This window comes from Schistocerca americana, chromosome 2 (assembly GCF_021461395.2).
Source record: "Schistocerca americana isolate TAMUIC-IGC-003095 chromosome 2, iqSchAmer2.1, whole genome shotgun sequence".
Taxonomy (NCBI): Eukaryota; Metazoa; Arthropoda; class Insecta; order Orthoptera; family Acrididae; genus Schistocerca; species Schistocerca americana.
This window is the reverse complement of record NC_060120.1, coordinates 180,979,834-180,995,241: the sequence shown is the minus strand read 5'-3', so window position 1 is coordinate 180,995,241 and position 15,408 is coordinate 180,979,834. Positions and strand designations below refer to the sequence as shown.

General features: G+C 40.1%; 1 protein-coding gene across 1 annotated transcript in view; it reads right to left on the bottom strand.

The window, feature by feature from the left end:
• Nucleotides 1–356: 356 nt before the first annotated feature.
• Nucleotides 357–15,408, bottom strand: part of LOC124596602 (protein bric-a-brac 2-like) — a 528,908-nt gene continuing 513,856 nt past the window's right edge. The window contains exon 7 of the mRNA XM_047135815.1: nucleotides 357–644. Within this exon, the coding sequence (XP_046991771.1) occupies nucleotides 418–644 (227 nt within the window). The 3' untranslated portion in view covers nucleotides 357–417. The remainder of the gene's footprint in view (nucleotides 645–15,408) is intronic.

Here is a 15,408-nt window from a genome sequence, read left to right as displayed (position 1 = left end):
TACAGATTGCACCAAATTAAATAAGTATTACATTAAAAACAGGGGAAAATATTTTATTTTTATCTTTCATGTTTGTACAACACACAGTAATGTCAGAATTAATCAGAGTATGTTGTGATAATCTTCGTTAAGGACTAAAGTTGCAAGGACACAGTTGATAATATAATTAACCTAAATATACTGATATTATTTTGTAAGAGTACTTATACAAAGACACAATATAAGTTAAGTGGATTGCTTCGAAATCTGACTGTTAGGTAATGGAATTGATAGGTACAATTAACTTTACGCTTTAGAATTTTGTTTGGTTTTCTTAAGTGCTCCAGTAAATTGTTGTGTGATATGAAAAACATTGCTGGATACTTATTCTGAAACGTGAACTAACGATCTGGCAGGGACTGTCTAAGAACAAGCAGGTTAAAAGTAATTCTCGGTATCAGGAGTCAATGTCTTCCAGGTTCCACGATGTGATCTGCTTCGATGAACCCACATGTTATACCTGTTTTTGAACACCTTTCCACAGATTGGACATGTCTCAGGTTCAGCTTCAGCACTTCCATGTGCACAGTAAATGTGACGTGATATGGATGTGGTCAAAGCAAAAACCTTCAAACATATTGGGCACTGTCGAGATCCTCTCAGATCTGAAAAAAAATAAAAGCAAAAACTTTTACATACAGTTAAAAATTGTGATGGTCCAAAGAATTCTAGAGCACATTACAAGTCTATGGATTGCACTGTGTTAAGACTACTGCACTGTAACATAACTAGCAGATACAAACTAATAGGTGAAAAGAATTGCAGCACTAAAAAATAATTAATGTAGAGTAATGAAATTTCAGGAATACATTTGTTTAGGTAACATATTTAAGTGATTAACATTACAAGATCACAGGTAAATGCAAGAACGAAATAAGCCACTGCAAATGTCAAATGCTGATACATTAATAACTACTGTTACTACCAGAATGTTGAGTGCAAATATGCAAACGTGGTTGCATTGTGTTGTACAAGAGCCTGATGTCAGTTTGTGGGACGGAGTTCTATGCCTGTTACATTTTGTCAGTCAATACGGGGACAGTTAATATTGATTGTAAATGATGCTGGAGTTGTCGTCCCGTGATGTCCTATATGTCTTCGATTGGATCTGGTGATCAAACAGTGCAAAACACCCTGTCGACACTCTGTAGTGTATGTTGGGTTACAACAACGGTTATGTGCGAGCGTTATCCTGCTGGAAAACACCCTCTGAAATGCTGTTCTTTAATGGCAGCACAACAGGTCGAATCACCCAATTGACGTACAAATTTGCTGTTAGGATGCATGGGATAAGCACGAGAGTGCTCCTGCTGACATGCAAAATCACATCCCAAACCATAACTCCAGGTGTACGTCCAGCGCGTTTAGCACACAAACAGATTGATAGCAGGTCCTCAACTGGAATCCTAGCACCGAGGGAGAACCATCTTTCATCAGGAAACACAACAGACATCCACGTTGATCTCCATGAGCTCTCACGTGACATCACTGAAGTCGCAAATATTGGTGGGCTGTGGTCAGTGGAATGTATACTACAGGGTTTCTGGATCAGAGCCGTCCTTAAAATAACCGATTTGTAATAGTTTGTTGTGTCTATGTGGTGCCACCTGCTGCTCATATTGCTGCCGCAGATGCAGTACAGTGCCCAGAGCCATACACTACACACAGTGGTCTTCCCTCTCGGTAGTGCCATGTGGAAATCCAGAGCCCAGTCTTCTTGCAACCGTACGTTCTCGTGACCACCACTGTCAGCAGTCATGTACAGTGGCTACATTCTAGTCAAGTCTTTTGGCAGTATCGCTGAAGGAACTTCCAACTTCTTTTAGCCCTATTATACGACCTCATTCAAACTCAGTGAAGGGATGATAATGGCATCTTTGTCGCCTTAAAGGCATTCTTGGCTAACATCAACTCACGACGTCTCAAAGGTAGCTAACGTTCACGACCGTTACAACGAGTATTTAAAACAAACCTGATTTGTACCCTGATAGTGGTGCTACTACCACAACCCTTATGCGACTGGCGCGATATTTGAATTGACATCATATTTCAGACGTAGAAACATATTTACCAACTTTCTTGTATGTCACACAACTGCTTCTTGATTTTGCGTTTTTTTCCCCGCCAGCGAATGTATAGTGTGACCCAAAAGGAACGGTTAAAACTGAAGGACGTGACAGGAGTGATCACTGGAAGCAGAAGTGTCTAGTAAACATGGGATATAAATGCGCCCTTAAGAGCTATGAGTACTTCATCAGCTTGGATTCTATGAAACAAATCTCTTCTGCAAGGTCTTTGCTTTCCACGTTCACAGAGGTGGTAGTGTGAACCAAAACAACATAGTTCTTCAGCTATGCCTTTTAGAGTACATATTTGCAAGACACCCTGTCATAGTCCTGCATATTGACTATTCCTCCTGGGGCACAGTATTTGTGGGCGCGTCTGTGTGTGTGTGTGTGTGTGTGTGTGTGTGTGTGTGTGTGTGTGTGTGTGTTTCTAAGATGTTTTATGAAGCAGTCTAAAGTATAATAAGATGAAGTCATCGTTTTCACTGGAGAAGTCTGTATTTGCCACAAGCAGGTAGGTGTATGAATATTCTCATTAGACTCATTCAATGGGATCCGGAACTGTAGGAAAGTTGTATTGATTTAATTTGGTTCAGGCATGAAATGATGTAATCATATTCGCTAATGGACGGACTATTAATGGTCGGCTGACTCTGCATCTGAATCTCAAAACAGGACATGATTATTGGTAGACAGAAGACAGTTCACAAATTATAGCTAAATATGAGACTTGAACAGCACTTTTATTGTCCTTTATTACTAGTGTGTGGAACCATCAGTGAATTTCATAATGCAGTTGCTTAATGACACCTAATGAGTTGACACCTAATGAGTTGACATAAATTTTTCGATGACAACAAGTGGCAGTAGCACTTACTTTTGTGTCTTTCTCTGCATATGCAAATTCAAGCTGAGATCATATGAAAATGGCTTATGTACGACAGATCGCATCTCTAGGTGCTGTATGTGACAGGTGAGGTGTAACACGTTGACTGTATGGAGTAACATGTTGCACTTCTAACCACTCCGGCTGATGAAAGATATTCATGGAAACTGGAAACCTTGCTTAGGTAATTGTTATATGTGGAACATCCCATTGTGCATGCTCAGGTTTGCCGTATGTCGACACTTGGTGTAAAAGGTGTCAGATCAGAATATCGGCAAGGTGTGATGGTGAGTCAGCATCTTCACCTGCTGCGGAGATGTGGAACTACCAGTCAAGAGAGATCTGTTTCAGTTGTAAATGAAGTTGTACAGTGGAAACACTACACTTATAATACAGATGAATTACAGCGTAATTTTCGTAGTTTGAATAGTTTGGAGGTGTCTTTCAGCACCCACCCACTGCAAAACATAAAGAAGTCTCATGATACGATCTAGTGCCACAGCACAGCAGGTCAACTACCGCAAATGACCTCGAGAACATAAAATGTAATGGCTCATTTTTCATAATATTTCGAAGCTAACTCGGTTCACTTGATTAATTGTCAAGTCATTAAGTAGGACTCATACACTAACAGACCAAAACATTATGACCACTGACCACCACGATGTCGGATGCCGCTTGGTGGCATTGAGGGCACATGACGAAGTAATGAAGACATGTAAGCACGGCAGACACAGACGGGGAATCACCCCAGTGAAGATAAGGGCTAAAAATGTGGAAATTCATTGAGATAAGCGACTTTGACAATGGGCACTCTAGTATTACACAGAGCTTGTAAACGAGTATCTCGAAAATGGCGAAGCTTCTGTCATGAGCATCTATGGAAAGAGCAGCTACCACTAGGTGATAAAAAGTTGGATATCCATGACTCTTCGCAGAACATGAGATTTGTAGGCTTGTCTGTTCTGTAAAACAGGATAGATGGTGAGTAGTAGAACAACGACGACGTCACCCCACTCGCCATTGTTGCCAAATGTATCCAAGATGGCGGCCATGACGTCATCCAAGATAGCGGCGATGACGTCATCCAAGATGGCGGCGTGTAGACTTGGCAACAGCACATGACATCATCCAAGATGGCGGCCGTGACGTCATTTAAGATGGTGGATTTTGGAGGGAGATAGATCCAGTGGGCTACCTCCACTAACCTAACCGCCCTCCCCTCCCCCAGAAAAACGGCGGGAAACTCAAATTCCAACAGGATAATGCATCACACCCTGGTTATCTCTACTAACCTAAGAAAATGGACGGGAAGATAGGTCACTTGTGCTACCTTCACTAACCTAAGTCATCCAGCTGCCACCTCTTCCTAGGAACTGGCACCAAGTTTGAATTTTGGCAGGAAGATAGATCAATTGGGCTCACTCTACTAACCTAAAAAAATGGCTGGAAAGAAAGGACACTTGGGCTACCGCCACTAACCTAAGTCATCTGACCACCATCTCTTCCTAGGGATTGTTTGGAAAGGACCCACCCTGCACCGGTGGCTGCAGGAGAAAGGGAGGAGTGTACTTTTTTTATTTTGGGACAGTTTATTTAGGGGCGGATTTTGAGAGATAATATATTTATCACAGTGATACAGAACACATGCTCTGACATGCCACAAGCCTACAGACCTGCAAACCACTCGTAAATAATGCAATACATTTATGTGCAGAGAGCCAAAGAACTCGTAAATCATCAAAATAATAATCCATCTAAGAGACTCCGCAAACATGCTTGCTAATTGCCAATTGTTGAAATCATGCACCAGTCTTTATTTAAGCAATTTGAGGCACTACCACAATCCAGTGTGTTCGCCACGAGGTCCAGAGCCCAAGTGACCTAATACACAGTACCACCTCCAGAGGCCGCTGTCGTCCATTCTGTGACGTAATCTAAGATGGTGGGGGAAATGGCGGGAAACAGTGTGGTCGCCAGGAGATATGGACCTAGTACACAGTACTATCACCAGACGGCGCTGTCCTCCACCCCATGATATATCCCAAGATGGCTGTCTGGAGGAGAAAATGACTCAGTCTGCGCTGGGTTGCTGGAGAGGGTAAGGAAGGAGTGTACTTACTTTATTTATTTTGGAACAATTTATTTAAGGATGGAGTATATTTATCACACTGATACAAAACACACGCTCTGACATGTTTTGGGTCACGCCACACAGCCTACAGATTTGTAAACTACTCCTAAATAACGCTCTGCAGACGCGAAATCAACTCGTAAACTGTCCAATTAGTGCGTAGCACAGACAACAGCGCAAAATAATGCAACAGAGACACGCAGGCACCACCCACCGCCCCCTGTCCACTAGACCACACAGGAGGCTACCGGCAATCGAGATGCACTGACAGCCCGTGCAAAGTGACGTGACCTTCAGCTGCCAATTCACGCACAGGTGTCTGCAAGAATGAGGTGGCAACATCCTGTTCATACTTGGTACCTGAGGAATTGCCATTGAAATACGTGTTTACCTAAGCACCATTGCTGACACGACCAGATGGGAGTGAAGATCTATTTGCAGAGCATGTAAAAACTGGATGCAAGCCAGCGTGACTCATCGCTCTCACTCTGCTGCCGACGGCATGTGAAAGTTCTTCGAATGTTATGCTGACTTCACATGTCTATCTAAATAACCGCCAAGTCATCCTCGGGACTGCACTTAGCTGCGGTGCGGGTCCAGTGGGAGCACCATTCGCCATTGTTTTCTGCAAACGAGACTTTCAGTGGTAAAATTATTTTGCACAGATCGCTAAATTGCACTGACAGTTAAACCCACAAAGTTGTCTACAGATCGTCAAATACACTCCTGGAAATGGAAAAAAGAACACATTGACACCGGTGTGTCAGAGCCATCATACTTGCTCCGGACACTGCGAGAGGGCTGTACAAGCAATGATCACACGCACGGCACAGCGGACACACCAGGAACCGCGGTGTTGGCCGTCGAATGGCGCTAGCTGCGCAGCATTTGTGCACCGCCGCCGTCAGTGTCAGCCAGTTTGCCGTGGCATACGGAGCTCCATCGCAGTCTTTAACACTGGTAGCATGCCGTGACAGCGTGGACGTGAACCGTATGTGCAGTTGACGGACTTTGAGCGAGGGCGTATAGTGGGCATGCGGGAGGCCGGGTGGACGTACCGCCGAATTGCTCAACACGTGGGGCGTGAGGTCTCCACAGTACATCGATGTTGTCGCCAGTGGTCGGCAGAAGGTGCACGTGCCCGTCGGAGTGGGACCGGACCGCAGTGACGCACGGATGCACGCCAAGACCGTAGGATCCTACGCAGTGCCGTAGGGGACCGCACCGCCACTTCCCAGCAAATTAGGGATACTGTTGCTCCTGGGGTATCGGCGAGGACCATTCGCAACCGTCTCCATGAAGCTGGGCTACGGTCCCGCACACCGTTAGGCCATCTTCTGCTCACGCCCCAACATCGTGCAGCCCGCCTCCAGTGGTGTCGCGACAGGCGTGAATGGAGGGACGAATGGAGACGTGTCGTCTTCAGCGATGAGAGTCGCTTCTGCCTTGGTGCCAATGATGGTCGTATGCGTGTTTGGCGCCGTGCAGGTGAGCGCCACAATCAGGACTGCATACGACCGAGGCACACAGGGCCAACACCCAGCATCATGGTGTGGGGAGCGATCTCCTACACTGGCCGTACACCACTGGTGATCGTCGAGGGGACACTGAATAGTGCATGGTACATCCAAACCGTCATCGAACCCATCGTTCTACCATTCCTAGACCGGCAAGGGAACTTGCTGTTCCAACAGGACAATGCACGTCCGCATGTATCCCGTGCCACCCAACATGCTCTAGAAGGTGTAAGTCAACTACCCTGGCCAGCAAGATCTCCGGATCTGTCCCCCATTGAGCATGTTAGGGACTGGATGAAGCGTCGTCTCATGCGGTCTGCACGTCCAGCACGAACGCTGGTCCAACTGAGGCGCCAGGTGGAAATGGCATGGCAAGCCGTTCCACAGGACTACATCCAGCATCTCTACGATCGTCTCCATGGGAGAATAGCAGCCTGCATTGCTGCGAAAGGTGGATATACACTGTACTAGTGCCGACATTGTGCATGCTCTGTTGCCTGTGTCTATGTGCCTGTGGTTCTGTCAGTGTGCTCATGTGATGTATCTGACCCCAGGAATGTGTCAATAAAGTTTCCCCTTCCTGGGACAATGAATTCACGGTGTTCTTATTTCAATTTCCAGGAGTGTATATATTAAGAACAGCAGAGGACCCAAGACCGAACCTTGTGGCACCCCATTCTTGATTGTTCCCCAGTTTGAGAAATCACCAGTTTTTTGCATATTATCTGAACTGCAGAATGTTTCTAAACCACGCGATGAGTTGTGTTCTTACGAGAGTTACAGGTGCTGTTCCATGTCATGGCAACGGGGACAAACATCGTTACGAGTCGCATGTCCTCCTGGTGAGTGAAGAAGGAGCGAAGGGACGTTACAGGTGCTGTTCCATGTCATGGCAACGGGGACGAACATCGTTACGAGTCGCATGTCCTCCTGGTGAGAAGGAGCGAAGGAACTTCACAGGTAGTAATCGAAGACATGCTGATAGGTGCGAACCAGTTGCATCTTTTCATGCTTGATAACTTCTCCGACGGCGATGTCGTCTTTCAGCAGTGTAACTGTTCGTGTCTCTGAGCTAGAACCGTACTATAGTCGTTTGAGAAGCATTATAGCGAACTCACATTGATATCTCGGCGAACAAATCACCTGATGTAAATCCTATAGAACTCATCTGGGTCGCTATCGTGGGGTCATAACAGAGTAGGCAAATCAGCGGCCCCACTGTCATCACACCTCATGAAAATATATGAAGAACACGCACAAAAAACACTCTGCAAACAAAAATTTCTTCACATGGCGTACTGAACTGATGGTGTTGAAGAAATCATGAAATAATGGAAGATTATATACCCTGGTTGTTGTGATGCCTAATGTGATTGTAGCTGCTGGTACTCACAGTTCCACAGTCCAGTATCATCGTTATTATAATTTATTGGTTTCAGAATGTTTACTTTACTTTACTTTACTATATCTTCGTCATTTACCAGCCATGGCTGGACAGACTGCGTCACAAATACAATGTTTATCAACTAACATTTATACAACACCATATACAAAATTTATATTGCAAATAAAAGAAAATATTTATGGAGTGCACAAAAACACATAGAACATAGTGGGAAAGTAAAACTTCATAGCAGCAAATGAAAATACCATAAAGCAAAATGTCACACACACAAAGTTTCATTTTGGCAAAATATGTACTTTAAGTAAAACACAAAATTAAATGTGTAGTTAACATAAGAAGAAGATTAAATTTAGGCAAAATTATGTATAAAACATAACAATATTTATTATATTGTCCATTCAGTAGAACCGCTGTTGAAAAACTCTTCCAATGAATATAGTGGATGTTGTTTCAAGTCCTGAGCAATTTTTTTCCGAAATAATTCAGGTGGCAGGGATTTCACTTCTGGAGGCAGTTGATTGTACATTTGTAGGGCGACTGTTGGAAAGCTGTCTTGTGTACTTGATAGACGACACTTTGGCACTTCAATGTTCCTCTTACAGCGAGTGTCATGATTATGTATTTCTTGTCTTATGCTAAAATTCCCTTGATTTTCTTTTATATACATGAGGCAGAAATACACATACTGGCTAAAGACAGTCATTATGCCTAGCCTGGTGAAAATAGGCTTACAGTGGTCCAGTCTTTTGCTAGAGGATATGATCCTGACGGCTTTTTTTGGTAATAGCAACACATCTTTGCTGTCTGAGGAGTGTCCCCACAACAACAGTCCATAGCTAATGTGGCTGTGGAAGAGTGCATGGTAGACTATTGTGAGAAACTGGTCAGTTATTACGCTCTTCAGCTTCCTCAGGAGGTATATCACACGAGAAAGTTTGGTGCATACATATGCAGTGTGATCATTCATGGAGATTTTGCTGTCAATCTTGAAGCCCAGTAGTCTGACAGTCTCCATGTTTTCTTGGTCTTCAATGTTGGTTAGACTGCATATCAAATGTTGGGTTTTTTCTTCATTGATCTTCATTTTGTTTATTACGAACCATTCTTTTATTTCTTCAAACATCAAATTTGATGCACCAAGAGCTTCTGCGGCTGTATGTCCTTTGGCAATAAGGGTAGTGTCATCTGCAAACTGCAACATTTGACTATTACATCTCATATCATTGACATATATGAGGAATAGGAGAGGTCCTAAGACTGATCCTTGAGGCACTCCATGTTCCAGTTTTTGTTCAAGAGAAGTTGCTCCATGCACTGATACTACCTGCTTTCGGTTTTCCAAATAAGATTGGAGTGTTGATAGAACAACACCTCCTGCACCATAGCATCTTAACTTGGCTGTTAGTGTTGTGTGTGAGATGCAGTCCAAAATTTTGCTTCCCAAATGATATTGTCTTTCAGTCTTGATGTTAGAATGGTACACCTGGACTCACAAGCTGACTTAAGTACTATACCTGAATTAAAGCAGTATCCCAGACCATTCCACCATGATGCATTGTAACTGACTTGCTGCAGATAACGATTGTTAAATAAAAGTAAAGCAAAGTAAAAGTCTTTGCTAAAGTTAGTTCTGAAAAACGTAGATGAAATAAAGGTTCTTGAAGTTAGATGGATGTAACTCAGAACTGTTCAGAAAAATGATGGAGAGAACTCCGTTTCATTACTCCACTGCAGTTATGTTTTCCTATAAACATCTTAGATGATAACAGGCCAAAGAAGAGCATGGTTCTCGAATAAGATGAAAAGTCAAAGGATTCAGGTGTACACACATTTATTTGACATTATGTCACACAGTTTAGCTCAAAATCTCACACTTTACTGGCTCTCTCGTACTATTTCTTGTGGGTCTTATATACTCTTGCTATCAATTCGAATATTTTGCATGTAGTAATTTCGTTAATTACAGTCACAGAAGTTGTTCAAAATTACAGAAAATGTTATCATTCGGAGATCACAACTGAATTATATGCAACTGTATACAAAGTCGAATACTCATTTTTCGTTTTGATGGAAAACAAGTAAAATGATTCAAATAAGCAATTCTGATTATAGTTCGGTTAATGGCACTGAAACTACATTATCCCAAGCATTATTACCATGTTTCTTGCTTCAGATATGAGTGCATATGACAAACAGAGTTTTTACAGTTTTCTAATATCATAAAATATAGTATGTTTTGTGCTTCTTTTGTTATCCAATTGTTTGTAAATGAAAAGTTCTAATTTAAGCTAAACGATACATATTCCTGCCAATGGACAGACATAATATTAGCCAATGCTTTACCATGAAGTTGTTGCAAATCACATTGCAGAACTCAAAAGGCGAAGTTACATACACACTGATGAGCCAAAACAAAACATTGTGACCATCTGTTTGATAGCTTGTTTGTCCGATTTGGGAACGAAATACATCACTGCATATCAAGGACCCGGCAATTTGTTGGTAGGTTTGTGGAGGTATTTGGCATTGCAAAGTGAGGATGAGAATAGAAGCGAAGGCTTACTAAAAATATACAAAAAAATTATTGAATACGTTTGGATGAATGATATTAGAGTTTTAATTAAAAGATTAGCAGCTATTCATGGAGAAAAATGAGCTGGAAATAAAAATTGTCATAATGAAAAAGTGGTAATAACACCAATGTAAACAAATAAATTCAGTTGTTTCGTTATCAACAGTCCAAAAGGAATACCATGTCTGATTAAACTTTTTAATAATTTTCCATACACGATTTGGAAAAAGGAAAAATGTGGAAAAGGATTAGCTAATTCTTTAACTAATAAATTACCATTTGAAATACATCAGCCTGGTTATAATTATTGTGGCACAGAAACAAAATTAGAAGAAAGATTTCCTAGAGTAGATCAAGGAATAAATTCACTAGATGAAGCTTGCAAATCTCTATAGAGATGATAATGATTTAGTAAAAAGACATGAAACAAATAAAGAACTTTAACTAGCTGTCAAAGAAGGAATGGAGCATCATCTGGAGAAAAATTAGGTGCTACAGCAGTCAGATGAATAATGTATAAAAAGAAAAAAATAGGGATGGGCTTGGAACTTGATGACAAATATTGGAACTATAAAACTATTAAAATTTATAAAAATAATAACTTCAGCAGCAGCTATACTTTGGTACCTAGTGGAAAGACTAAACCAAAAGCAATTAAAATTAAACTAAATAATGATCAACTACACAGTATTTATAATTTTCTAACTGATGTACAAATAAGTAAGACAGATAAGAAGACAGCCGGGACTTGCTTATAACATTAGGTATTCCTGTTGTGAAAAAGATTATCGAACATCTAATAAAAAAGAAAGATTATTCTGGATTAACGAAACAGGAAGGAGGATTTCATCCACTACTTTTGGCAGTATTACTATATCTAGCAACTATTGGTTCATTAGCAGGTGGAACAGCTGGTATTGCAAAAGCAATAATGTACAAGAAAAAAGATGATAACGAGTTAGAAGACCAAAAATGACATAATTTAGTAATGAAGAAAAAAGTTTCAGCTGGCGCTCTAGTGAAGACAAAAAAATTTCCAAAAAATAATTCATTTGTATTCTAATGCATTAAGTTATTTTGATAGAGAAAACTTTGCTAAACAATTAAAAATCAAATACTTTCATGGTGTCATTATGATCCATGAATGGCCAATTCATCCTAGAGAATGTGAACCTGGAATAGTAAATTCAGATATGCCTGATAATGTGGCCACTCATTGTATATGATAGTATAACAATAATGATAAAAATTGTGTTTCATTGGTTTGGAGGAACTACTCCCAAAGAATTCATTAAATACCTTGGCTCTGATGAGCTGTTTTATAATGGGCAGCGAATCAAAATTTTAATGGAACTAAATGCAGCCATTTGTGTCTCATTGTGCTACAGTTATGGCCAGATAATTGCACATTTAATGATACATTGAACATAATAAATGTACATTTTTGGAAATAAGGTGCAGCCTAAGGGCTACCGAATAAATTTGCAAGAATTGGAAAAAATAAAGTCGGCTTTACAATCATTTGACCCAAAAATAGAAATATGATAAACATTTTCATAAAGAATTAAATAAAAATTTTCAAAGTATCAAGGGTTATATTAGTTTTAAAGGAACAAGGTTAGTCTATATAAAAGATCCACTAAGTGGTTAATGTTAAGAAATCAAAATAAAAGATCTTGTCACAGAGGCTCAGTATATGAGTATTCTCACACAATTAAATAATTATATTACCAAAGAGGAATAAGTTTCAGATAGTCTGCGACTAAATAATTGCTTTACAGAACATGAAATAGAAGAAGTATTAATAGATCACTCAAACAAAACACTGCGCCTAGTACTTGAAAAAAGCCATAGGTCATACTCATCTACAAGTAGGGCAGTAGAAGTGATCCACAAAACTACAGTCCAATATCCATGACATGATTTGTTGCAGAATCTTAGAACATTTTCTGAGCATAAACATCATGAAGTGTCTTGAACAGAATGACCTCCTCAATGCCAACCAGCATGGGTTTCGAAAACATTGATTATATGAAACCCAACTCGCACTTTTCTCACATGACATACTGAAAGCTTTGGGTCAAGACAACCAAGTAGATCCATTGTTTCTTGATTTCTGGAAACAATTTGACTCAGTACTGCACCTATCGTTGCTGTCAAAAGTACTTTGTGCCTGGATTGAGAACTTTTTGGTAGGGAGGACATGGCATATTATCTTGATGGAGAGTCATCATGAGGTGTGAAAGTAAATTCAGATGTGCCCATAGGTAGTGTGTTGGAACCCTTGCTGTCCATGTTGTATATTAATGATGTTTTAGACAATATTAATAGTAAAATCAGGCTCTTTGCAGATGATGCAATTATCTAAAATGAATTACTAAGTAAGTATTCAGTAAGATATTGATAAGATTTTAATGTGGTGCAGAAATTGACAACTTGCTCTAAATGTTCAGAAATGTGAAATTTTGCACTTAAAAAAGCGTAAAAACATAGTAGCCTATGACTATAATATCATTGAGTCACTGTTGGAATCAGACAACTCGTACAAATACCTCGGTGTAACACTTTGTAGAGATTTGAAACGGAATGATCACATAGGTTCAATATGGGTAAAGTGGGTGGTAGACTTTGGTTTATTGGTAGAATACTGGGGAAATGCAATTAGTCCACAAAAGAGATTTCTTACAAATCAGTCATGTGACCCATCCTATAATATTGCTCAAGTGGTTTGGGACCCATACCAGACAGGTCTAACAGAGGATATTGAAGGTATACAGAGAAGGGCAGCATGAATGGTCACAGGATTGTATCATCCATGGGGTGTTTTCACAAAGATACTGAAGGAACTGAACTGGCAAACTCTTGAAGACAGATGTAAACTATCCCAAGAAAGTCTATTAAAAAGTTTCAAGAACCAGCTTTAAATGATTACTCCAGAGATATATTAAACCCCCTACATATTGCTCACACAGGGATCATGAGGGTAAGATTAGAATAATTACGACATGCATAGAGACATTCACACAATCATTCTTCCTGCACTCCATATATGAATGGAACAGGAAGAAACCCTAATAACTGGTACAATGGGATGTACCGTATGCCATGTATGTCATGGTGGTTTGCGGAGTCTAGATGTAGATATAGATGTAGATTTAATTTCAAGTATTAAATCGAAATGCGAAAAAATCCATTATAAACAAACAGTTCAAATGGCTCTGAGCACTATGGGACTTAACATCTGAGGTCGTCAGTCCCCTAGAACTAGAACTACTTAAACCTAACTAACCTAAGGACATCACACACATCCATGCCCGAGGCAGGATTCGAACCTGCAACCATAACGGTCACGCGGTTCCAGACAGAAGCGCCTAGAACCGTTCGGCCACACCAGCTGCCAACAAACAGTCGATTTTACATTTATTGAATGATATGAACAACAAATTCATCATGTAGATTATGTTTTTATTCTTAATCAAGTTTTTGTTATTGGTCTATATATAAATAAAAATGTATCTAAACGATTTTGATATGAAATTAAGTGATGACGGTTCGTGCATATCGAGACAAGGACCAGGATTGCATTGTTGACTATTCCAAGTGATAGTTGCGGTACACACATGCACATGCTTTACGCATGAAGAAAGCATATATCCCACATTATGTGTCCACCTTTCTTATGTGGATTGTATTACTTACCGCCACCATAGAGATGAGAACTCGCAACAGATGGAATAAAAATTCACTAAACAACTTGGTACGATCACGTTTCATGCTCACATAGCTACGGCATTCAGAGCAGAGTGCTCAGAATACTGCTGAACACTCATTCGTTGTCAGTGAATGCATGATGTAAGTGCACAGAACAAGCCAAATTCGACCACCATCATTTATGACTCCAACTATAGTGACATTGTATTAAGAAAAATCGAACATAAATCAATCTTTCTAATTGTATTATTAAAAGATTTCGTTAAAAATTGTATCAGTTGATGTAAAGATAATTATGTGTTGGTAAAACAACTTAAAATTTAGCAAATTTTTAATCTATAAAAATGGACACTCACACCTGGTGCTTGAAGTGCAGAAAATTTACTGAGGCTCAACCTCAAAAGAGTCAACTCTAAAAAGGGAAGACAGAGGATTAAAGGTATCTGCACAACATTCAAGACTAAAAAAAGTATATTTATTAAAAAAAATTGTAGGTGATGGTCTGAATATTTGTGAAGAAATTGTTAATGAATTACATAAACCAATGAGAGGGAATTTTAGAAGAAGAAATGCTGTTTCCTTCGATATTGATGATTTATAGCAATCAGATGTAGTAGAAATGGAATCTGGAAAATTAAAAGAAATTTCAAACAAAAATAAAGGACATAAATATTTATTACCTATCTCAAAGTTTGCTTGGACTATTCCAGTCAAAGATAAAAAAAGTAGGGAATGTAGTTGATGTTTTGAAAAAATATTTATAGAGAAAACTCCAAGAAATCTACAAACAGGTAACGCAAAATAATTTTATAATAAAGATTTTCAAGAACTAATGAAAAGTATAGCAGTAATCACTATTCTACTTTTTCTGAAATGACTAGTGTGTCAGCACTTACTCATGCTCATGTTTTGCCGTGGTACTGTTGGTCGCAATCGCTTATTTAGGTGCGCCCAGAACAATTTAAAGAAGGTCAGTTTCCATCAAGGTTGGAGTGAGTTACGAGAGGGCAGTACTCTCCTGGACCAAGGGTGGTATGGCTACGGAGGTTGAGGCGAGTCACCCTGAAATAGTGCATGG